Source organism: Callospermophilus lateralis, chromosome 4 (assembly GCF_048772815.1).
Source record: "Callospermophilus lateralis isolate mCalLat2 chromosome 4, mCalLat2.hap1, whole genome shotgun sequence".
NCBI lineage: Eukaryota > Metazoa > Chordata > Mammalia > Rodentia > Sciuridae > Callospermophilus > Callospermophilus lateralis.
In genome coordinates, this window is record NC_135308.1 from 66633965 (window position 1) to 66661138 (window position 27174).

The window sequence follows — 27174 nt, forward strand, 5'->3', positions numbered from 1 at the left end:
TTAGATTTACCCCATCCCATCTATGTTTCTAACAAATATTTCTATTCAATCTGCCCAAGATATTTAGCATTTGTTCTATATTTTACCCCCAAATACCTTTCCACTCCAAATCACAAATGGTAGCTTGTAATCATTTAACAAGGATTCAGGCTAATATTTGTGTAAATTTTTAAAAGAAGACATGTTATATTTAGTTTAAATGATGCGTGGTAAAGTTTAAATAGTCAGCTATCTGGTTTGGTGGGGTTTGGGCTCACTGTTTCTCTCCTTTCTTACTTTCTTCCTTCCCTTTACTTATTCCTGTCAAAAGGAAAGGGAAATGTGCTTTTCTCGGAAGGCTGACAGGTCCTCTCTTTCACTAGCAAAAGCCACGGAAACATGGTAGTGACGAGTTACACAAATCTCTTTTGGGCATTTTGGAACAGAGCAAAATTCTAAGAAAATTTCTTCAGACTCCATTCTTTTCAAGAAGTTTTTCTCAAATGACTAGAATAATAATCTCAATGTAAAGATGAAGCATCTAATCATATATCTGGTATGAATGCCTGTTTTAGAAACTTTGTTTAAATACAGTATTTCTTGATTAACTGCACCATTTATTTTGTTCAAGCTTTTACAAGTTGGATGATACTGATGATGACTAGGACTTGGTGGTAAGCAGCAGGCACGTGCAGTCTCACCCTTTGGAAGACTGAAAGATACTTTAACAGTTAGGAAGCTATAACCGTGAGATTTCACAACTGCAAGCCAACTAAGAAGTGTGCAGTTCAGTAACCTATTTTGCTAAGGAAGAACCTGTGATCTAACAAGGCTCGAAGGGTTAGCCAGTCATTTTCTTGATTCTGTTTTCTCTAAAGTATGTGCCCCTTCCAGCCTTCCAGGAGAAATAAATGAAGTAATAAAAAAAATCATTTTAATATCTGACTGATTTCTAGGTTTGGCTATAAGATTGGAAAAGTCTTCTTTAGATCAAGGTTCATGTGGACTCTCAAAAGGAAAAAAGGAAAGATGGAAGAGAGGATATGAATGAGGAAGGAAAAAGATGGGAGAAGAAGGAAGGAGAAAAGAAAAAGCAGGGGAATGGAGGTTTCTAGTAGGGGCAGTATTTTTACAGCAGTAAGTGTCGGAACAGCAATTTCGTTGCCTATGTAACTGGCATCCATAGATGGGAAACAGGCCATGCTTGGCTGGCTCTGTGCTGATTCTGTGCTTCTACCCGGTTTGGAATGTCTGCGCTAAAAAATGCTTTCCTTTGGTGTGTTCTTTAATGCCTTTAAAGTAATGTTCTTTCATTCACCTTCTGCTTTGGCTTTACTAACCAAACACGGACACATCTTGTAAAACAAAATCTTCACCGGCCACAGAGAGTCTACATAGCACTGTTATCTTTGGTTCTGGGTCTGGTTCTTTTCATGTGACATAGTTTTACTGCACCTCACAAATCAGGGATCCCATGATGTTGGGATATTGGAAGGTTCACAGCAGATGAGAAGCAGTTTCTATTTTATGGGTGACTAATACTCATGAGCATTAGGGGGGAAACAGTAGAAAATCTGAACAGTAAAAACAACCCTCCCCCTTCTAAATAAACTTCATTAGAAAGTTAAGACCATTAAAAACAAACAGGTAAACAAAAAACCTGTAACTAAAGTATTATGCTAATGTGGATTAAATTAATTTGTGCTAGTACACTATAAGTATACTAGTAAAAGATGGATTTATCTTTCAGAAAGTTTTCCTTTATAACAAATGCATGCTAGGTCATTAGATCTTCTAATCCACTCAGAAGCCATACTCTCCCCAATTGAGAATGTTGACTTGCCATTACCTTCAGGGTCACAAAAAGTCAGGTGGAATCTTCTACCTTGTGTACTGATTCCTAATTTTGTTTCAGGGGAAATCTCTAAGAGATTTAAGAGAGTCAAGAAACTTCTGAAAAAATTAGGAAGTAGGAAAACCCACAGTTAATAATAAATAGAAATATCAACAACTTAATCTGATTTCTTGGCCACATAAAATTATATTTTTATTTTGTTTATAACCTTGCTGGTTAATTTCAAAATTTCCTAGGCCACAAATTCCAAACAGAGATTTCCTTAAACATCTTCCTTTCTTTGAACCCCTTTTCATCCTTGAAGATCCAGTATTTCCACTCTTCTAACTCCCAATTTTTACTCTGTTCCCATAGCTTCTTTTGTACATTTGTGTACTTTTGTGTGTGTGTGTGTGTGTGTGTGTGTGTGTGTATTTATGTATTTATATATCTGTTCCCTTCCCTTCACTAGGCTATAAACTCCTGGAGGGTAGGGCTATGTTAATGTATCCAGCACAGCAACTAGTGTGGAACAGAGTTATTTGTTCAAATAACTGCTGAGTTAAACTGAAAGTGAAGACTTAAAAGCTCAAATCATGGGCAATCCTTGCTAATATCAATTCTGGCTTCATTAAGCATTGTGGCCTACATGTGTTAGACACCTCTACCATTCAATGACACCTTGTACCAGAGATTACAGAATGAGGATTCTACTAATAATGTCCCTTCTATTTTCCTTGTAACTTCACTATGGGTTTCTTTTGCCTCAAATACTTCACATCTGTAGGCATAAGTAATGTTGATGGGATTTTGCCATTAGGATATGAGTGTAGGCACTAATATACTCATTTTATGTGTGTTTATTATTACAACAATTCTACCACATATCATTCTTCTGAACTACTTGTCTGGCACTAGCAAGGAAGAGCTCAAAGTATACAACAAATCTGCAAAGTCAAACGCATTTCTCTTCATTATGAAAGAACACAGAACAAAATAACCAATAGTAACTTGGTCTAGAAGAAAACTACTATATTTATATTCCAGTCATGTCAGATAATAGTAATCTCAAGTTTACATGTACAAGTACCTAAATTATCTTAAAAATATAAGATTTATATGCAATGTCAATTATTCCAGCAACACACTGAAAATTCTTTAAGTGAAACTTAATGTAGTTAAATAAATCCAGTTTAACATTAATTGTAGTTTGTCAGAAAAGTATGTTTAAACTAAATATAAAACAGAGAGTATTTCTACAGGTAAAAGATATATTACAATGAAGAACAGACATCCTCATATTTGAATCAGATGATTTAATCAAGTGTTTAACAATGACAGAAACAGCTTTGCTGAAAATAGCCTAACTATAAAACACATGGTCACTGAAAAATTTCTAAGATTTTATATAGCACTAGTTTAATCAGAAGACTTTATTGCTACTTTCTAATACAGGAAAAGTGACTCAAGAGTTTCTGTACTTTTAAAATTTTGACTTTAATCCATGAATATGGATATAGGACATACCACTTTTCCAAGTCTTTTTAGTTGTAAGCAGTTAAGTCATGTTTTGGTTTTACTCTGAAATAAAAGCCCTTAGGTTGTATATAGAATAATTCTAACATCAGCTCTTGGTCAAAATAGCTTTTCTTCCTCCAAAACCGATAAGAATGTGGAACAATTATAAATTTTCCTTCTGTGGGTTTAAGAAGTAAATTAAACTTGATTCCTGAATTAGATTATTCGAAACCATTTTCTAAATAAGTTCTGGACAAAACCCAGTAACAAAAAAAACAGAATGTAAAAGAATACACATGAACAACTCAATACAGCCATAATGACCACTTACAATATGCAAAGTACTGTATTAGGGCACACAGACTAAAGATGCTTCACTCACTAAGCGTTGAAGAAATGTTTTGGAATTCAAACTGTCTCTGCCAAGATTTAAACTTCTTCTAGGCCTCAAACTGGGCTTTCTCAAACAAAAATATAAAATATCATACAACTCTAAGCCTCAACTGCAGTGTATGAATCCAAATAGCATTACTACATGGATGGTTCCTTGGTAAAGCCAAGAATCTTAAATATTCATGGTTCAGGGACTTTACTTTGATTATATTCTCACATAGTAGCTATATGTCACCTATATAATTTTGCCACATGGGTTCTTCTTCATCAAAGCATGCCAGGTTGTTAAGTTAAATAAGTGTGTGTGTGTGTGTGTGTGTGTGTGTGTGTGTGTGTATATATATATATATATATTATTATTTTATTTTTTATTTTTTTCCCCCCACTAAAGGTGACTGTCCTATACATGAGTCCCTACTTGTTTATGATGGAAGTGTAGAAGTTGTAGAAGTTGTGTGGTCTGGATGAAAAGAAGTATGGTTTACCCATTATCATACACATGCTTGTGTGTGTGTTTCAAGGAGTTATCAGATATCACCACTCAACACATGGAAAAACAAACTATGAAATCCAGATACCAAGGCTCAAAAGTGAAATTTTACTTGAAGTCTTTAAGAGCATTTTTTTGGGGGGGCGGGGGCAGGTATTGGGGATTGAACCCAAGGGTATTTTACCACTGAGCTACATCCCAGGCCCTTTTTATTTTTTTTAATATATTTATTTTTTAGTTGTAGTTGGACACAATACCTTTATTTATTTATTTATTATCATTTTTTATGTGGTGCTGAAGATAGAACCCAGGGCCCCTCATGTGCTAGTCGAGCACTCTACTGCTGAGCCACAACCCCAGCCCTATTTTTTTGGAGACAGGGTTTTGCTAAGTTGCTGAGGCTGATCTCAAACTTGTTATCCTCCTGCCTGAGCCCCCAAGTCACTGGGATTACAGGCATGTGTCACTATGCCCAACAGAGACTTCTTTAATTGACAGAATGGCAGTTCTTTAGATAAATTGTCTCCTTCAGAGTTTAGATCCCTTCTTTTCAGCATGAGTGGAGTACTGACAGAGAAGAAAAAGTTAATTCTGGATTTAAGGTCAGAGTGACAAGTTCCATCACTCAAGTCATAGTAGATGTGTAACCCTTAATCATATATTAAAACACACTAGCTCTCTATGCAATGGGGCATAATAAATAGGTCAATTTTTCAGTTAGAATGGTAAAGGAAGATTAAAGACACAAAGTGAATTCAGTGATCACATTATAATTTTTAAATTTCAGTGGCCTTCTTTTCTTTCTCATTAAGAAGCACAGACTTATTCTTGAAGGTTACCTGGGGCAACCAACTACTCCTCTCACACGCAGTAAAAGAACTTCAAGATTGTATAGGTTGCCTAGTCTGGATATGACATAGCAAATTCCTTGTCTCCCATTCCACATTCATAATTTGCATGAGTTTACTTTGAAGATCTATATTACTGGGTAATCCTAAAAAGAAAGGCATTCTATTGTTATTCCTGCAAATACTAAGTTTCTGCCTGGCAAGAATGTCAAGTATTTTTAGCTGTATAATTATATTTAAGATGTTTCTTGACCCTAGAGCATTCCAAAAGTTCAATAATATCCCTAAAATTATATGTTAAATGGTATGAATATATGCAAATAGGTATTTCAGGGGATGGAGAGGTACAAAGCATAGGCCTCCTGGAACAATACCTGGTACGTGGTAGGCTATTAAAAAATATTTGAGAAAGGGACGACAGGAAGGAGAGAGGGAGGAAGGAAAAAAAGAAGGGAGAGGGGCTGGGGATGTGGCTCAAGTGGTAGCGCACTCGCCTGGTATGCGTGCGGCCCGGGTTTGATCCTCAGCACCACATACAAACAAAGATGTTGTGTCTGCGGAAAACTAAAAATAAATATTAAAATTCTCTCTCTCTCTCTCTCTCTCTCTCTCTCTCTTAAAAAAAAAAAAAAAAGAAGGAAGGGAGGAAGGGAGGGAGGGGAGGAAAAAAAGAGGTGGGAAGGAACGGGGAGGGAGGAAAAAAATTTAACAGATTCTCAAAGGCTTTTATGACCTAATGAAGATTAAGAACTATTTGAGGCTATCAATATATGATAAATATCTTCAAATGGAAAAATAAACTATCAATTATTTATGGGCAGATCGTGTGGCTTTCATTTTCTTAGTAATAAATTTATACATGGTTCACTATTAACCTTACAAATTGCTTCTATAATAACTGTTTAAATTGATTCCAAGATTAAGAAAAGAGTAATAAAATCTCAGGGTCTTAGAATTTGTTAAATTGGAAGAATTTTTTTTCTCCCATGTAGCCTGAAGTCTAGAAGACTTAAAAAGCATGGATTTGTCAGTATCCCCAGCCACAGAAAGGGCAAAGTACACAGTTCAGTTTTAATTACTGCTTGGTAATAGTTTAAGAGATGGTATTTTCAATCTCTACCATTAAGTGGGGAATAGGAAGGAATTTTTGAAAGCTGGGCAAATGTTTAGCTCTTTTGAATCAATCACTCCAAGCAGAATATTTTCAAAGCTTTATCTTAAGCATACTGATGCTTCAAAATGCTAGACAAAATCATGAGACATATATACATAAGTAACAATTCTAGAATTAATGTAAATGATTTGTGAATTACTTTAAGTCCATTGTACATGTCTCTCTCATATCCAGATCTATTTGTTTTCTGTGTTCATTTGGTATCAGAAAATATAAATAAAATATAAGCTATGGTCTCAGTCCATAGGGGCCTATAATTTATTAATTATGCTTACATAATCAGTAACCAATTAATTAATGATATATAATGGCAGAGAAAAGATTTCATAAAATGCATTCTAAGTACAGTGAACAATGCTGCTTCCCAATTATGACCTATCATTGCAAATTTGACTCTCTCATTGGTATTATTTATTAAGGGTGTATACAGATGCATTTTAACTGGAGTTGTGGAAGAAATTAATGTTTACACTTTATAACTTATTTAAAATTAATTTATGATTGTCAAGAAAATACCTACAATTACATTTTAAAAGTTTATTAATCATTTGTTATACATTTGCTTTAGGGAAAGGATTGAAATCTAGATGCTACAAAATTGACTTTTGGAAAAACTGACTCTTAAGACCAAAATAGAAGATCAATTCCTTCTATTCAGGAAAAAATATTAAGTTGTATTGGTTTTCATATTTTCTACAAACAGAAGACTTTTTTTTCTCTGACCCTGTGAAGACAGAAGATGTCTCAAGCTAAGGCCAGGGGGTAAATACTAAGTGATCTGGAAATGAAAAATGCAAACTAAACTACGTCTATTACCCCCACATTAGCTCAAACTTTCAGTTGAGGTCAAGTTACATCAAAGGCTTTTGGTATCATACTGGTTGAAAGTACTGTGGATATGTTTTAGAACAAGGATTGCTATATATTGCATCTTGAGGAAGCCAAGATGCAACTCGAATTAGTGTAATATCCTAATCAACCTATAAGAGATCAGGGTTAGATGAAATAGTGGTTAACGAATGTCAGGATAAAAAAAGAAAGGCAAGGGCTGGGGGTGTAGTTCTTGCCTATCATGTAGGAGGCCCTGGGTTCCATCTCCCCATGGCAAAAGGAAAAGAAAGATAACAAGCTATACTTGAGTATTTGTTTCTTTAAAATCTCATTTTATAAGGTTCAATTATTTCTACTTTTTAAAACTGGGAAATAATTTATATACAATAAAATATAGATTCTAAAATGTTCTCTGTTCAGTGAGTTTTGAGAATAGCACACTCTCCTGTAATCACAACCCAAAACAAGATCTAAAACATTCTTATCATCCTTTTCCAGTCAACACCTACAACCCTCACTTCTACCACCAACCCCAGAGGGAACCATTTTCTGACTTTTATCACCACAGATTAGTTTTGCCTATTCTTAGACTTCATATAAATGGAATCATGTAGTATATACTTCTTTGAAGATGGCTTCTTTTGTTCAACATGTTTTTGAAATTCATCTGTGTTGTTGAATACATCAATAGTTCAATTATTTTTATTGCTGAGTAGTATTCCATTATATGAGTGCACCACAATTTGTTTATCCACTTATTCATAGCCATCTGGGTTACTCCCTTTTGCTATTATGGATAAAATTGCCATGAACATTTGTGTAGGAGTCTGTGGATATAGTTTTCACTTCATTTCTCTTCAGTAAATACCTATGAGTGGCAGTTGGCTGGATTGCATGGTAATTATATGCTTAAATATATAAGAAATTGATGACTCCAAAGTGGTTGTAGCATTTTACTCTCTCACCATTGATGTGTGAGTTTCACTTGCTCTTCATCCCCATTAACACACAGCAATATCAGTCTTTTAAATTTTAGATATTCAGGAGGTATAATCTACATTCAAATTTAGTATTTGATATTACTACCTGCTTATTATAAAGTTATATATTTAATTGTTTTTATAATGTCCAAGAAGCATAAAAGAAATGCTCAACATGATCAGTTATGTAAAAATGCAAATTAAAACCATAATAAGCTATCATGTTGGAATTCCCAAGAAAGCTAAATTAAAAGAACCAATAATATCAAGTTTTAAAAGGGTATGGAGCAACTAGAACTCTTACACATTGTTGGTGAGAATATAAGTAGGCACACAACTTTAGAAAACCATTTGGCACTATCTGCTAAAGATAAACAAATCCCTACACTATGACTCCACCAATTCCACTCCTAGGTAGAAACCCAAGACATATCAGCACCTAAAAAACATAAACAAGAATGTTCATGGAAATTTTATTCAAAACAGCTCAATATAAGTGCTATGTAAGCTGTATGCATTCCCAATACTTTTTCCCAGTCTGTGTTTTACCTTTTCATTTTTTAAAAAGGTGTACTGAGACGAATAGAAGTTCTTAATTTCATGAAATTGTTACTTTTGATAAGGTACCATTTATTTTTTCTTTTATAATAAATGCTCACAAGATTCTATTTAAACTGAGTATTTGCTAATACTACCCCTTTTTAAATAAAGAGCTACATATTTGGTTGTTTCTATAAGAAACAAAAAAGTGTCTTATTTTATTTGCAGATAAAATATCTGTAACATAAGCCTTACTATTTGAACTTCATTGCCATGGTTTAACAGAGCCATGGGAATACAAGGATATGACTTGTTTTCATGTATGATAATTAAAATATCAAGTTTGTAGTGAATAAACATCTTAAATCATAATATATCAATGAGAGTCTAATAATTTTAAGGCTACATCCCTAGAGATTTTAGAACCTAAATAAAATTTCATAAAGAACACATATTACATATATATGATATATATATATATATATACACACACACACACACACACACACACATATATATATGCATTGTGCATTATTTTATTCACACAGATGAATCAAACATTTTCCCACCTTATATTTCATCCTAGAACTATCAGATATCTCACATCTATCTAATAGGATAGATGGCATTCTCATAACTCACAATTATTTCCAGCAACTTTTGGCTGTTACTACTATCTATGTGAAATTAACCTTAAGGAGCAGATTAGCTCCTGTGTAAAGTGCTAAAATTATTTAGTGCTTTGAGTTTCTATACAGGAACCATGCAGGATTTTTTTTTTAATTTATATATGACAGAGGAATGCATTACAATTCTTAATACACATATAGAGCACAATTTTTCATATCTCTAGTTGTATACAAAGTATATTCATACCAATTCCTGTCTTCATACATGTAAATTTGGATAATAATGACCATCACATCCCACCAACATTTCTAACCCCATGCTCCCTCCTTTCCCCTTCCAACCCTCTTCCCTATCTAGAATTTGTCTATTCCTCCCATATTCCCCCTCCACCCACTATGAATCAGCCTCCTTAAATCAGAGAAAACATTTGGCATTTGGCTAACTTCACTTAGCATTATCTTCTCTAACTCCATCCATTTACCTGTAAATGCCATGATTTTATTCTCTCTTATTGCTGAGTAATATTCCATTGCCACACAGGATTTTAAGATTGCTTAATGCCTGCTGATAATATCCAATAAGAAAAAGACTAAAGAAATAGTTGTGAAATTTTTGGTTAAGATTCATTAGTTGTCTTGATAAAGAAATCCAATAAAAACAACTCAGCATTAATTGCCAGTATTTAATTATGCACACTTAATGCAAGAAATTAAGTGCTAGAGTTGAATACAGAGGTCCTGAAGATGTTTGTACTCTTAATAGAAAAACTAGGACTAATATTATATATAAGGTAAAACAGAAGTACAACTAGTAAGTACCTTTTATTTATTTCTGGGTAAGCATTTAAAACGTTATCTGAAACACATATGTTTACATGCCTGTGTTTTGTGTGAGGATGCTAAACTTGGAGGAAGGGACTTATCTTATTCATTCTTGAACTTCCAGGCTCTGGCATTGAATCAATACCCATAGGCAAGTGTAGAATAAATGCTTGGGAAAGTTAAGAGATATACAGTACAGGGATGAAGGTAGAGCTCATTGGTAGAGCTCTTGTATGGCACACACAGGTCCTGGGTTCAATCCCCAGTACTGCAAAATATATAAATAATAAATAACAATGTGGGGGATCGGGGCAGGGGGTAGAGAGAGAAGGTATATGTTGTAAAGAGATAACCCAGTTAGATAACCAGATAGTGAAATTACAAAAACACTCAGGAGAGGGAAAATTTAGTTAGATTCTGAAATATGAGTCCAATTTACATGGTAAAGATTGGTCAGGAGGAAGGGGAGAATTCAAGGAGGAAAAAAGAAGATATGTAAAAGCATGGAGAGAAAAGCATTCTGGAAAGCCTACAGTTGTGCTAGAGCATCACACAAATATGCAAGAGGGGTAGTAGACTTGGTCAGAAAAGTAAACTGTGACCCAACTATAGCAAGCTTTGAATGTCAGGTGAAAAAGTTTACTTGGTAGATTGAAGATTTTCATAAGGAAAATGACTTGATTAGGTATGTGCTTTAAAAAAGTAAATCTAGTGGTGATTTTGTATGGAGGAGCTAAATTATAGCAAATTATAAGGTCCATAACATATCCTCTTTATGAGGTACTGGATTCAGCATGCTGGTACAGGACCTGTAGGTAATCCTTTCATTTTTGATGATGTTTATCTGTAGAATCCTCTTCCCATCCCACCATTTTTCCTTGAGCAAACTTGCCAGGGGCTTATTGCACTGGTTTTATTGGCTACTTTCAAAGAAATCAAGCTGAAATGCTTGGGACCAGAAGTGTTTCAGATTTTGGAACTTTTTTGAATTGGGAATATTTGCATAAACTTCACCAGTTGCATATCTCTGACCTAAAAATCTAAATCTAAAATACTCCAAAATTTGAAACAGTGTCATGGTAGTGCTTAAAATGTTTTGGATTTCAGGGTATTGTAGATTTTGGGATTAGGAATGCTCTATCTGTTCTTTTTCTTATTTCATTGTGGTAAAATATTTAAAAACATAAAATTTACTGTTTTAAAGTGTACCAGTTCAGTGACTAAGTGCATTCACAATAGCTGGAATTACACATGTGCCACCATGCCCATCATTCTTCGCCAAAACTTATTCCTCATCCAAACTAAAATTCTATACCCATTAAATGAGGACTTCCCATTCTCCCCTTCTTCATAACCCTCATAACCACTGTTCTACTTCTGACTCCTATGAATTTGAATACTCTAGTGCCTAATAAAAGTGAAGTCATACAATACTTTTTGTGCCTGGCTTATTTATTTTTATTTACTTAATTATTTATTAAATATTTTTTTAGCTGTAGATGGACACCATATCTTTATTTTTATTTATTTATTTTTCTGTGGTGCTGAGGATTGAACCCAGTACCTCATGCATGTGAGGCAAGTACTCTACCACTGAACTACAACCCTAGCCCCTGGCTTATTTCACTTCACTGTTCATCCAATGTTGTAGCATTATAATTTTGTTTCTTCTTAAGGTCAAATACATTATTTGAATGTATCACATTTTTTTACATTGATAGACAATGTGTATTTCTCACCATTTTGGCTATACTGAATGCCACTGTTACAAACATTGTATTGCTCACATTGTGTTGAGTATATTTGTATTTATATTCAAAGGGGATATTACTCCATAATTTTCTTGTAATGTCTTCATCTTATTTTGATAGCATGGTAATGCTACCCTCATGAAATGAACTGGGAACCATTCCCTTCTCTTCTATTTTCTGAATGAGATTGTTCAGAATTGGTATTATTCCTTCCTTGAAGGATTGGTAGAATTCATCAATGAAAGTATCCGAGTCTAGAATTTTCTTTTTCACAAGTTTTTTTGTTCTTCACAAATTCAGGTTCCTTAATAGATATGGAACTATTCACGTTGACTAATTCTGAGTGAATTTTATGATTTTTATCTTGCAATCATAAATCAGTTCATTTAAGTTGCTGAATCTATGTGCATAGAATAGTTCATAGCACTTCCTTATTATCCTTTGACAGAGAATCCTTTCATTCCTGCTGTTAATTCGCAGAGTCCTCTCTCTCTTTCTCCCTTTTTTCCTTGATCAGTCTCACCAGGGGCTTAATGATTTTATTGACTACTTACTTTCAAAGAATCAGCTTTTGGTTTCACTAATTTTCTTTATTATTTTTCTGTTTATTTCATTAACTTCTGCTCTTATTTTTATTTCATTTCTTCGGCTCCTTTTGGGTTTAATTTTTTTATCTTTCTATTTTCTTAAGTTAGAAGCTTGTATTAGTGGTTAGAGACCTTTCTTCTTTCTAATAAGAATTTGATGTTATAATGTTATAACATATTCTTCGGTTGCATCTTAAATGTTCTATTTATGTCAACTATTTCTAATTTCCTTTCCTAATTTGAAATCTGTCATTTCTCTCCACAAGTAGTTCAATATATTTGACAAAATATACCTCTAAAGTATAGATCCACATATTATAATTTTATTTAGTTATGAAAAGGAAAACACAGTAAAGAGTTATGCTAGGAGAATAATATAAAAGACATGGTCAAATTCAGCTTTGTTAAATTATTTTTTATTTGAGAGTCTCCTCAGGCATAAGGGTCTCTTTTTATTTTGAGAAAGGGTCCCATGTTGCCTAATCTGACCTTGAACTCATGATCCTCCTGCCTCAGCCTCCCAAGTAGCTGGGATTACACATGTATGCCATGATGCACAGCTGAGCCCAGGATCTTGAAGTTGATTTTTCCCCATTCAAATGATGTTTCCATCTCAAAATATCATGGGTCATGGTATACCACCTAATCTCTTTAACCTCATTATCCTTAGTTATAAAACAGGAATAACACTATTTCCAAGAAAAAGTTATGAGAATTAAATGAGTTAAAACCATATAATGTAATATAATACCTGGCAGACAGTAAAAGGTTCAGTAAATGTTTGTTGAATGAATGAATGAAATTTCATCCTAACTTTAATGAATTTTCACCCTATTTCTTTTACTCTTTCTCTGTTTAGTTCAAATCTCATTACAGTAAAGTTTAAAGACTTTTTCCTAAAATAAAATAATCTACTTTGTGTTTGATCAAAATTCAATATTTCTTTATTCATCAAATATTTATTGTTTTGGCTAAATGAGGAGAATTTGGGATTTTTGAAACCTTCTTTATTTTGCTTTTCTAAATTTATCCTATTCAAGAGAAGGATAGCTATAGCTTTAGACACTGATTTATTTTCCCCATCTAAAAAACTGAGAAAACTCACTATGAACCTGTTATCAACTTCACTACTGTTTACCTGAAATGCCTAAATATGGTCTATGATATACACAGAACAAAGTGAAATGCCAGGACACCAATGTGAGATTCTTGACTACACAGAGCTTGAGGGGATAGAGTCTTCTTGAAAGACCAAGAGAGCCAGGTACCATGAAGCTTTCCTATAATCCCACCTACTAAGGAGGCTGAGGTAGGAGGATCACAAATCCAAGCCCAGCCTGGGTAACTTAGCAAGACCCTGTCTTTAAAAAAAGAAAAGAATATGTCATCAGAGAATATGAAAACTATATGCAATTTATGCAATTATAATATAAAATATTTGAATTATAAAAACATCTAAGAGGCATCTGAGACCTTGACAGCACCTGTGGATACCTTTCTGTGTACCTGTGATGCCAGAGACTGAAAAGACTTTTACAAATAAATAAAAACTAAAACCAAATGACTATAGATACAAAGGCAATCACTATTGGCTATTAAGTGTCGAGGGGTGGGGGGGAATGAACACAGAAGATTAAGTAGATCCACTCCCTTCTATTCTGTGTTCAACTGATTTCAATTCTTTTATATAAAAATTATTAGAAACAATTAAATCCCCAAAGCTGCCTTCAATTTGCATTCATGTTTAATAGTAGATGAAGCAGTCCAGGGGGTATAGAAAAAGCAAAGAAAAGGAAATCAGAATTTGTACGTTTGTATATGGGTCTGTCACTTCATTAAGTCTCAGTTTTCCCAACTATAAAATGGCAGTGAAAATGTCTACCCTATAAAGTTGTGATTATTAATTTGAAAAAATAAATGAAAATATGGAAAAATGAATAAATGGAAATAAAACAGTACTATTTGATAGAAATGTAAGGTGAACCACAAATGTGAGCCACATATGTAATCTTAAATTAAAAAATACAAAGAAGCAGGTGAAAGTAAGTTTAACAATATATTTTATTTAACCCAATATATCCAAAATATTATCATTTCAACATGTTGATCAATATAAAATTAATGAGATTTTGTTACATTCCTTTTTTTTGTGCCAAATCTCTGAAAAATGATATATATTTTACATGCACAGCACAGCTCAATAATATTAGGCACATATCAAGAGCTCAACAGCTACAGACTACTATAGCAGATAGCAAGTATTTAGAACCAAGGTGAGGCTTAATATATGTTTATTAGATTCAAATAGTATTTCCTATCAGATAATCCCTGTGGGACTAACGAAAATTATTTTAAAAATTGATATATTAAAGAGATTTTGTATTTTTATATTTTTGGTATAGTATGTGATATGCTATAAAATAAGAATTTAAAATATGATCTATAATGACTAGACCAAGTATTTATACAAAATAAAAGAACAAAATGATTTTGATAGGTCACTAGTATTTATAATTCTATAATTTTGTGTTTTTTTTTAAGGATTTGAATCATACATTAATTTGACACAAAATCTAATAATGTCAAAAAAGAAAACCTGACATAACCATAAGCACATAAACAATTCAAACTATATGCTATGATTAATAAAGTATACCAGCTGACAAAGAAACAGCAACAGAAAATATAATATTTCAGAATGTTTCTCTATAGTGCAAAACTTTTCACTCTATAGAGACCTTTCATTGGTAGGTCATATCAACAGTATTTTTTCAATCATAAATTACATTGAATAGTACACAGTAGGCAGATTTTTATATAATAAACTTAAAGCAGGATGGAAACATATAGAAGACATTTCTTAACTTCAAGACCTTTTTGAAAGCTATCTACAAAGCCCAAGTGCATGTGTGTATACACACACACACCCATATATATTTATATATTGAGTAGTATGTTCTTGTTTTCTAAGTAAGGAGATGCCCCTGAAATTGATATAGTTCCATCAATCTTTCTCTGGCCCAACACAAGTGGTCAGATAAGACGTAAAAGTAAAATGAGGATACAATATTAGACAGATGATCGCTACCTCATTTCAAATCTGACAAGGACGTTTTGATTACCTAGTATAATTTCAACATAACAGGATTATGAAATTCTTAAGAACTGAAACTCTTTGGACTTCAATTTTTCACTTACTATATATTCAAAGGCAGCCCTTCTAGAATACAGGCCCTCTCCCTTAAACATTTTATCAGTGTGCTCAGTCAGAGGTAATACATGAGGAGATAAAGTATCACTGGCTGAACTGTTAATTCTATGTTTGGTGGCTCCTACTATGTGCCGCTCTGCAGTCTTCTGACTAAGCATTCATCTCCCCAGCCCGGCTTAGCCTTAAGATCAGTAATAAGTTCACATTACAAACAAGACAGGGTTGACAGACACATTATTTAAACTTCTCCCAGTAAAAATGAGGCACCCGTTCCCTTCTAACCCCTAGGGTCACTGATACTAAACAAAAACACAAAGGCATACTTTGTACAATTTTAAACACTTGGCCAAACTTCAGAAGTAAAACTACCCAATGTATTAAGAAACTCACATCTGGCATTTCTGTAGAGGAGGAAAGGGTCCTGGAGTTGGAAATCCAGGTCTTTAGTAATGGGTTCTGTTCTATTTTCCATGCTCAGCCTATTCATAATGGTGAATCCATGCTTTGGAGAAGCAGACCTGAAAATCACAAAGAGTGTGTGTGTAGAGGGGAGCCAAAACACAAGTTTCTTAGTATATTACACTTGTGGTGTAACTACATTCTGATGTCTCTTTGTATATACACATAAACAAAAGATTATGAAATTCTTAAGAACTGAAACTCTTTGGACTTTAATTTTTCACTTACTATGTATTCAAAAGACAGCCCTTCTAGAATATAGGCCCTCCTCCCTTAAACACTTTATCAGGGTGCTCAGAGGTAATACACAGGAGATAAAGTACCTCTGGCTGAATATATATACACAAGCAGACTGCATCCATACAAAGTAACACTTCTTTATAATTGGCATCATTATGTATTAATTCATATGTAAGACATCACAACTGTCACAATCAGTTCTTGGTAAAATAATTGTACTGTGTGTGTGTGTGTGTGTGTGTGTGTATCTTGCCTGTCGATATATATATCTTGTCCCTGACCTATGTTGTAATTCCTTAAAGACACAGATGGTAACTTTTAAAACCTTATAGACAGATGCTTTGAAAGGATCTTAGTAGTTCATATAGAGTATACCTCACAAGTACTTAAAGAAATTTTTCATAGAAAATATTAGTGTTGGTCTGAAATTGAGAGCTGCAAAATCTGTTAGAGAAATGAAGCAACTCTGGTCAATGAACTTGTGAGCAGATGTAGTACCAACTAAAAATTTATGTACTGTTCTAAAGGGTAGATATTTTGTTTTCTTCCACCTAAAGCAAACAGTTTCATGGATAAACTTCAAGTTTTTCTCAATAAAAATGTGGCATTTAGTGACTTGTTATTTTTCATTTCATTCAATAAATCTTGAATGCCTACTCTATCGGGCAGAACTCAAATTATACAGAGTATAAACACTAACAACTACATGTGCAATTGTTTACCCTTGGGTGACAGCCATATAGTAATTCAACTGTGCAACTTCTGGTGACAAATGAAATGCCACATACTTACACAATGAAACTGAAGCAAGCAGAATTCATTTATTTACTTTAAACTACAATTCTAGGGTTGTTATTAACAAACCCACAGAAACGTTATGAGCAACAGGAAGAAAAAAATGTTTATATCTTAGCTTCATTTCACTTCCAACCATTTGATGCTGATAAAGAAATAAAACAGCTATGTTACCACTTTCAGGATTTTCTTTAAAACCTCCAATTTAAAAATTGATGGAAGGCAATCTTTTCCCAGCTTATTTTAAAAAGAGGTAAAGTGGTGGTAAGTATATACTCAATACCAGAAATAATCATGATAATCATTTAGACTTAGATTCAAAAGAAGGATGAAAATGTACTCCTTAAGAACTATGACTGAGGATCATCTAGAAAGTTAACTCCAGAAATCACCAGTGGGTCTCCATGAACTGTTATTACAGGTAGGAAGACATGAGAGGACATGAAGAAATCATTCTTCAACGGAGATTAGGAGTTTCTATAGAAGAATTAGAATTTGATTCTTCATGTATTTCATTATTACAGAAAGGATCTCATATCTTTAGCAGTATGGGTACTATACCATCTCACAGTTTATAAAATAAGCTCAGGGATAGAGAAGCCAGGTGCTCTAAAGAAAACTTGGAAAAGAAGTGAAAGTATATTACTTAGAAGCTCTACTACTTGCAACCTAAACTCCCTTTGAATTTTTCTGTCATTTTCTGCAAAGGAAAGTCCTCAACATACCAGAATCGAGGAGCAGAGAGATTATAGGAGGGGGCCATGTTGGGTGTGTGGAGATTGCAGGGACCTATTCTTGAGGAGTTTGATTTGGGGAAAAGATTAAGTAACAGATTTGTTCCCCCTCAATTTAATAGTGTGTTTAATTACAGCTCCATTAAAGACTTGGAGTATATTAAGAGGTACTTGAAAATACAAAGCTACATTTGGTCTAGCTTCAGGAGAAAATATCTGAATAATTTGTTACTCTTCCATGCTTAAAAAAAAGCCCACTAATAATCCCTAAAATCAATCATTAACAAATCTTACTTTCTTAATAACACTTGTGAAAAATGAAAGAGAGCACATACTGTGTGTTGGCACACATTAGAGTTCAATCATTTGGTTTTCTCTTTACATTTCAAAATTTCTCAGGAGAAGTCACACGTACTGAATAAAGTCACTTGGTGATATGCTCTGGTGCTTCTGGGATGTTTTGGAACATAATGTAGCCTAATATGCCAATGATTCTTACACCCTTCTGCCACTTTTCTGAGACAATCTGACCTCCATATTGTCCTGGCCATCCATTCCTTCCTTCCAACTGTCCCTGCTCTCACCACTCAAACTGCTTTCTTGCTGCTTACCCACTGCTTACTTGTCTCCACCCCCAGAGACCACCACTGTTCTAGCTCTGTGCCCATAACTGGCCTCTCCATTCTGTTCTTGTTCTGCTTGTTATGCCTGATTCTTCTGTGTCCTTCCTGGCCCTAAAACCCAACCATTAGTCCTTATCAATTTCCTCTTTACACTCACTCCTTCTCTCATAATTTCAACTACCAAATTATTTCACACAACTCTAAACACTCCACCTCTAGCCATCATCCTATCAGAAGGGGCTGAATACCTCCATTTGAATGTCCTGCTACCATTCCAAAAGCATTACCTCAAAAAACTGAAGACTAAGGACTGAGTGGTAGCTCAGCTGTAGAGCATGTGCTTGGAATGCATAAGGCTCTAGGCTCCAGCACCATAAACAAATGAAAAACTTACCTTCAAACCAGATTCTTGACCTCTGGTTTTTCTATTCTGACAATGCCTTTGTCTTTGTATTCCATATTAAAAAATTTTATGTTAATATTAATTTTACCATTCCCTCTATTCATACAATCCTTCAATGTCCTTTCCATTTCAATTTTGGCCTTTCTAGTCTCAACTCTCATCATCATATCTACTCATGGCAATAATCCTAACCTAATCCTAATCCTAGTCCTCCCTAATTCCAATGCCTCATAACAATGTTAATACATTTGCATTCCCCTTATTTCCTCTGATACTCTTATTTATAAACCTTCAGTGATTCCCTACTGCTAGGAAAACAAACTGCAAAATCCTCAGTGCCATTCCATGCCAGAAAATCTCTTTACTTGTCCTAATAAAAACCGGTTGCAATAGATTCATCTTCCTGCCAGGCATGGTGGCACATGCCTGTAATCTGGGAAGCTCAGGAGGTTGAGGCAGGAGAATCATGAATTCAAAGCCAGCATCAGCAACTTAGTAAGGCCCTAAGCAACTCAGCGAGACTCTGTCTCAAACTAAAAAAAATTTTAAAAGGGCTGGGGATGTGGCTCAATGGTTAAGTGCCCCTAGCTTCAATCTCCAGTACCCCACCTCAAATAATGAAATAAGAATAATTTTCCTTACTGTCCCTTTCATACATTAGGTTCTATGCCTGGCTTTGGCCATTCTTCCTATTGAGACTGCCTGTCCCTTTCCCCTACACAAGTTTAGTTCTACCTCATTTCCTACCAATTCTATAAAACTTATCATCAAAGCATCCCACTCATTGCTTATAACCTATTAAATGGAACTCACGATAGTCTATTCTGTTTTTATATTTTGTGTGTGTATGTGATGCTGAAGATGGAACTCAGGGCCTCACACATGCTAGGCAAGCACTCTACCTGAGCTACACCCTCAGATTCTTGGATCATCTTAAATGTGAATATATGTATAAAGAAAATATATTTGTATTTCCTTTTTCCCCAGTGAAATTGCTACCCCAAGAAGGGTTTGCATTTCATATTTTATCTTTGCATTCCCTCACTGAAGGTGGATGGAATTTAGCAAAGACATTTTATATGAATGTTTATGTAAATAAAACTTTTAGCTATTAAGACAATATACATACTATAAGTCCCTGTGTATGTGAGTGATGGTCAGCAATATCTAAGAAAAAAGAATGACTAAAAGCATGAGTTTATTAAATCTATCCTGATGCATATCACTAACTACACAATGGAGGATGAAAGACATCTTCAATTTTTGACCATAATTTTCTAAACAATCAAGGGTTGGGAAAGGTGATCAATAAGTCCTTTTCCAAATATTGATTAAATAATCTTAGCATTCCTAAAAGTGCACTTCTAGTTCTTTGCCAATGCATTATACTAAAAAACTCTGTACTATTCATTTGAGTCAAAGGATAATTATTTAATACTATTCTAAACAGAAAAAGATTTAAGTTCAGCTATACTGAAGTTTTAATTATATCCTAAAATTAGTATTCCCTAGAATATACCAGCTAACATTATGCAGTATTCCCTTTCTCCTGTCAACTTATAATTTCAAACTAAGATTCTGTTGTTTCACTTCTTTTTGAAATAAAACTGCACTTGAAGAAGAGTGACATAATTGAACAAAAATATTATTTTGAAGATTGGCAGTTTCTTTTTAAAAGTAAAATACTCTTACCTTGTATACACAAATAAGGTTCCTTCCACATCAGTCTTCTCCTAAAAGATAAAAACCACAATGTGTGCATGTTCTCTTCTTTCACAGAGGCAGAAAAAACATTAAATTCTTATAGAATACTATAGGAATGACATTTCATTTCAAATTGGTGGATGTAATCCCTGGAGTTATTCTTAGGAAAAGGAGAGAACAAATCCTCTACCCTAACTGTGACACTGTTAAGCAGCAAGAAGTGCTCAATCTTTTAACATTATCTGTCTTTCCCAACCACAGGTTAACAACACATCACTATCCAAAACAATAAAAAAGTTAAGTGTGCTCCATGGACTTCATTAAAAAAAAAAGAGATGATAACAAGTGTGCTGCCTTTTCTTCCACCCACAAAAATGGGTATATAGCAAGCTGCACAAATCACTGTGTCTGCATTTCATTATCCTTCACTTCATTTTTTGGGTTCATCTTCCTTTGCCTTATCTGTCATGTAGGAGAGCAGATGATCTGCTGATAAGAGCTTTGACTGCTAGAAGAAGAGGGCAAGGATGCTGTAGTTTTCAGATGAATAAATCACCTACTTGGTGTGCAATATTTAAAGGCAAGTTCGGATCCAAGACCTTTAAAATAGAGTTAGAAGTATTACCAAGTTAGGACTCAACAACTGCCTGAGAAACTCTGGGGAAGGTGGTAAAGTTAAAATGATAGTTTAGTCAGTTCACTTACATTTCTTTTCCATTTCTCCAAATGCAAGAACCAGGCCCCTGAGAATAATGGTTATGAATAAAATGCACATAAGTTTCTTTTGTTTAAATAGTAATCAGACTATTTTAATTCTGAACTTAAAAATGTACTTTTGTTACTTATGTGGCTTAATTTCAGAATTCTATTTAAACCCCCAATATTGTTTGTGTTTTGTTTTGTTTTTGGTGGTGCTGGGGATTGAACCCAGGGCCTTGTACATGGTAGGTAAGCACTCTACCAACTGATCTATATCCCCAGACCCCCAATATTTTATTTTTAATATCCATTTCCATAATCACTAAAAATTAAGTACTGTTTAATTTTGGTTTAACATGCACTCATTAAAGAAAAAAGGTTGTTAACAAATTTTTAAGTCATACAAAAACTGAAAACTTGATCCTTTCACGTGCTAAGGTAATTGTAGCAATTTTCATAGTCCCTTTAGTTCAGTGAGTCTCTAAGTATGATTCACAGCTCAGCAGCAGCAACAGCACCACCTGGAAACTTGTTAGAAATGCACATTCATGGGCTCCTGCCCAAACCCACTGAATCAAAATCTCAGGGTAGCACCCAGCAATCTGCTTTTTATTAAGCTGTCCAGGTGATTCTAAGGCACGGTAGTTTGCAAATAACTGCCTAAGTTCAATAACATATTCTCTGCCCATAGAACACTGTGCTTTGAAAAATACCTTTAGAAAAATAAAAAAGAAAGAAAAATACCTTTAGTTGAAATGAAAAATATTAATATACAGAAATATTATTTTTCTTTATAAACAAATGTGGTTAATTTCTGTTGAGAAATCTACATTCTAAATGCACTCTAAGCACTAAGAATTAATTAAAACTTAAACCACAACAGTGCAAATCACTAAGAAAAGGTCACTAGAGTACAATGTTATCTCTCCTAAGAATTTGTGAGTGTCCTTAAAATTTAATAGTTGGTATTTACTAGTTCACATACCTTTAAAAATAAATTTCCAAAACCTGAGGATCTGTTATTATTCATTACATTGAGAGGAAACTGAAGCTAAGAGTGAAAGACTGTGTAAAAAAAAGAGTGATAGAGCCAGGAACGTGAGGAACCTATGTGCAATGCCAGGAACCCTTGCCACAGGCCAAAACACTTCACTGTCTTGGGGGCCTGGGACTGTTTTAACCTTAGAGATGCAAACTGGAGTTTCATATGTTTCAGCACACATAAGCTAACAGCTACCAACTTCTTTTATGCCACTTGGGCTTTGAAAAATCTAAAATCAGAAAAGGCATATTTCTTCTGGAATTACTCTCTAACTCATAACAAGCTTTTTTATTGGTACCAGAGATTGAACTCAGGGGCTCTCGACCACTAAGCCACATCCCCAGCCCCATTTTGTATTTTATTTAGAAGACACCTGACTTTTCCTGAGGCTGGCTTTGAACTGGAGATCCTCCTACTTCAGCCTCCTGAGCAACTGGGATTACACGCATGGGCCACCTGTGCCCAGTTACAAGCAATTCTAAAACCTAGAGTTGTTCTACAAGTTTGTTCATGGAAATGAATTGTTTCAACAATTACAATATGGAGCGTTGTTCTTGCCAGATCAGACTAGGCTAATTAGTTCATTGTTCTAGTTTCAGTTTTTCCATTGGAAAAGAAATAACCAGCCTACACCTCTCAGAGCTTTTTCTGAAGAAAAAAAAAAAAAGAGAGAGAGAGAGAGACGTTTTAAATACTCTATGATACCTGGATAAAAGAGGTTCTGGAAATGTAAATTTCTGTTCTATTATGGCTGAGCCAACTCAAATTCATGCATTTTCCTGATCCCTCCACCATTATCCAAGGACAACCAGGTTGTTTTTTTTTTTTTTTTTTCTTTCTTTCTGAGCAAAGTCTAACACTGGGAGTTAAAACAGAATTTTATTAGATCTTCCTTAGATCCTCCAAGTAAGGAGGACTTTCATGTTAAAGTATTAGCTCATAGTCCTGGGATATTTTAATGTAAATTTGAAGGGTACAATTTAATGATGTAATACTATATTATGAAATCTAAGTGCTAAAGAAATAAGCAGTTGGAATTTCAAAACAAAAAATAACAGTGGAATATATAGTAATGCTGTTATAAACTATTGGGACTCAGCACATGCATGACACTTTTCAAATAACTCAAAGCAATCTCTATTTTACTCATTATTCTAAGTTAAAATATTGAAAATGCAGGCCTCCATTTATCTTTCCAAATCTGTCTCTCTCCATCATGCATGTAGCACCTGAGTCTCCTTTGAAGCTTTCAACAGTATCAAATGACTAGGGTTGCACTTCTAAAAACTCCATGTTATTCTGATACATATAAACTTAGAAAACCATTAGCCAGAAACATAAGACACTAGTCACTCTAAAATAGTTTCTCAGGCTTAGCACTTTTGAAGTTTTGGACCATTCTGTTGTTGTTGTTGTGGGGTGCACAATAATGCCTGTACATTGCAGAATGTTTAGCAGCCTTCTTGCCCCTCAGTGTGACAACAAATTCTCTTCACATTGCCAGATGTCACTTGGGGGCAAAATCAACTCCAGCTAAGAACCACTGCTCCAAAGACTGAGATTATAAAAAAAACAATACCAGGGTTATAGCCTTAAAAGTTTCACAAATGTATTTTGGGAGAGCAGTCCTTCTTGGCAATGGGGAAGTCTATCTCAAAAATTCCTAGTCATGACATCTTTCTTAAACCTCTATTTTTTTAATTTAATTTAATTAATTAATTTATTTATTTGGTGCTGGGGATCAAACCCTGGGCCTTGGGCATGCTAAGCACATAATCTACCACTGAGTTCCATCCCCCAGCCTCTTGGTCTTTTTTAAAGGCAGTTCATTCTTTCTCCACCCTTCATTTTCAATTTCTCCTCCTCTGAATGCCTGCTGTCATTCCTCATCTATTTCCAGTGTAATAAGAATACCCCTCCTTTATATCTCACCAGTCTTCTTCCACACACTTTCTCTTCCATTCTCAAGAATGTTCTTTATACTTTTATTAGGTTTGCATTCAGAAGGCTCCCACCCAGATATTTGAGTGATGCCATCTGGAGAGAGTAGTGACAATTTACTTGCCCCCAGTCACTGTTTTGCAGCTGAACCTAGGTCTCTCTCTTTTGCCTGGCTACCACAGCCTTGAAGATCAGTACTTTGAAAGAATGACCTTTTACTGAATGAATTATGCCCTGTCTGAAGGCAACAAGTCCAGGAAGCAGGAAAACATAACTCCTGTAAATAATGCATTGTGACACTTCTGCCTTTTGATGAGGCTTTTGTTGATGGGCTTCAGTGGATATCTAGTAAATCTCTGCAAGGATTTTAAAAGATCTCTATCACACAGATAACTGTCAAGGGCCTTTAGGCAACAACTGTTATTCAAAAGAAATGCTCTACTATATGTTAACAATTTCTAGGGATTCTCAACTCAAAGCCTAATGTCAAATCAGCTAACTGTCCTTATCAACTACAGAGTAACTGTTACCAAATTACCATATTATACCTTCAGCATTTTTTTTATAGAGCAGTAAAATAGCCACATGTAACTATACATTTTTAATAATTACCATGGAGAAAATTATTTGCTATATTGCTCAATCCTTTTTATATAAAGACCCAAGTGACAAATTCTCCTGGGAATTAGGGGGGGAAATGGTCCCTCTCCTGAGCAAGTGGAACACTTCCTATTACAGAATAATAATTATAGTGGTCTCCATATTTTAGTTTTGGATTTGGCTACTAGTACAGCAGATCTTAATTCTTTGCCTCATTTAAGAACTTAGTGCAAAACTCTCAAGAATTTTGTTATGAACTTAGGGCAATGGGCTGAGGATGTAGTTCAGTGGTCAAGTGCTGGCCTGACATTGATGAGGCCCTAGGTTGGAGGCTCAGTACAGCACACACACACACACACACACACAAAAAAAAAAAAAAAAAAAACTCGGGGCAAAACTGTCCTCCTTCTCCAATTTTTGATCTTTTATTTACATATTTAATTTTGTGGAGCTAGGGATTGAATCTAGGGCCATGCACATGGTGGGCAAGCCTAATTTCCTGCTAGCCTTTCAGTGTCTTTTTATGTTAATCATTTCCAGGTGTTTTTATTACAGGCCACTGAAGATCCACACTGGAAACAATGTAGGCTAATGAATGTTAAAAAAAAAAACAACATAATATTTGCTCAATATGGATGTTTTCTTTGCTCCAATTTTGATGTTTCTCACTTTGAGAACACATCAAAAAAATTCATCAGAAATCCTTTCAAAATAAGTTCTTTATACCGTTTTGTAACTTAAAAAATGACGGATGTTTACATAATGGATAGATGAATATTATTTGGCAGGAAAAACTCCGTGAGGAAGCAGAAAAGTACTGACTACAAAGGACGGGGTGTAAAACTGCACGAGGCGATTCCAAAGGAGGGGGGGGACCCTCCTCAAAATGTCTTGCATTCCTATGCCATTCTAGTTGTGAGGAAAATTAAATTGCACTGCATTACTATTTACTGGGGTTCAGCTTTGAGAAGAGCACTAAAATAATTCGGCCCCCAAATGGATCAAAGGCTATGCAACATTAAATCTTTCTGAGAACCGTCAGCCTCCTTCTAAGTATCCGACCCAAAAGCATTTTGTATTTTATTCCCCCCTCTTTGCTTCGTGTTGCCCCTGAGTTTGTAACTTCAGATTCTCCCCTTCCGTCAGGGTTGGTTTCTCTGGGCCCCCTCTAGGACTGAGGCTCCAGAACTCTTTCCCCATTCGTCTCCTATCCTGCCTCCTCTACGGCCACCGTTTCACAGTAACAGTTGCATTTTCTCGGAGCACATCAGTCTTCCGGCCTCGAGGCATCAGGTGCTCTCCATCAGCTCTCAGGGTCCCCCGATCGCTCTGGTCTCCCAACGTGGGGTACTTCCGATATTTAAGTCTTTCCCCCAATTCCAGGGGGATCCGCGGGTCGGCCTCCCTTCCCCCAAAACCCAGGGGTCCAATCTCCACAACTCTACCACCAGCCACCTCCAGTGCGTCAGCGTCTCCTCCCCTCACCCGGCTCCACGAGCCCGGAGTCGGACCCCCCTCCCGCCCCCGCGCCCCGGTCCCGCCCCAGCCCTGGACTGCACCACCCCATCGCGTCCGCACGCACCCACTCGTTGGCCCGATGGCCGAAAGTGTACAGGGCCACCTGGCTAGCCACGTCCACGATGCGGTTGATATAGGGGTCGTGGCGCTGCAGGGCTGCTAGGCTGATGTCGCGCCCCTTCCCCACCAGGCCGCCCGCCGCCACAGCCGCCATCTTCCCTCCCTCCCCGACAGCTACTAGGGCTCTGTGAAGCCACTCTCAATAGATCGCGGAACGAGAGAGCGGCCTCGCAACTAAAAACCCCTGGGGACCGCGAGTCCCGGGGAGGCCTTCCGCCCTAGCCGCCCGCCGCCCGCCGCAAGGCATTACTAATCGATGGCCGCGCCCCCCCACACCCGATCGTTGCCACTGGCAACAACAAGCCGAGACGTGACTCTGGATCCCTGTGATTTTGTTGTTGTTGCTGTTGTTTCCCCGCCTAAGCTATTTTCTTCCTACTTGAACCTTTCAATTGTGTGTGAGGTAGGGTTTCCCTCTTGGATAAGTTCGACGACTTGTCATGTCTCTTCTTTGGCGCTTAGACATCAGACCTAGAACAATTAAATAAGCTTCAAGCATTAATAACTCAGAAAATTAAGAGAACTGTGATTCTGAATGTGCTACACGCAGTGGTTTCTCTTACTGAGGTCTCCAAGCCCCTTTGTGGGAGTGGGGACGGTCTTTGAAACCCTTTCAGGCGTTCTGCAAGGTCAAAACAATGTTCAAGACTATGCTAAGACTTACTTGATTCGTTCACTGTGATGACATTTGCACCAATAGTGCAAAAAC

At 35.6% G+C, this 27174-nt stretch overlaps 2 protein-coding genes across 10 annotated transcripts in view; one reads left to right on the forward strand and one right to left on the reverse strand.

Annotated features, from left to right (window-relative positions):
• Window positions 1-26559, reverse strand: part of Dcp1b (decapping mRNA 1B) — a 51018-nt gene extending 24459 nt beyond the window's left edge. For 2 of the 5 annotated variants that reach the window (XM_076854018.1, XM_076854017.1), the window contains exons 1-3: window positions 26410-26559; window positions 20534-20574; window positions 15978-16105 (exon numbers count right to left, since the gene is read on the reverse strand). In XM_076854018.1, coding sequence (XP_076710133.1) covers window positions 15978-16105; window positions 20534-20574; window positions 26410-26559 — 319 coding nt within the window. Of the gene's footprint in view, window positions 1-15977; window positions 16106-20533; window positions 20575-21250; window positions 21289-26409 lie in introns of those variants that run through there. The other 3 variants (XM_076854021.1, XM_076854019.1, XM_076854020.1) reach the window with 3 other exon arrangements.
• Cacna1c (calcium voltage-gated channel subunit alpha1 C) overlaps window positions 1-27174 on the forward strand; it is a 707547-nt gene that overhangs the window by 891 nt on the left and 679482 nt on the right. The window lies entirely within an intron of this gene.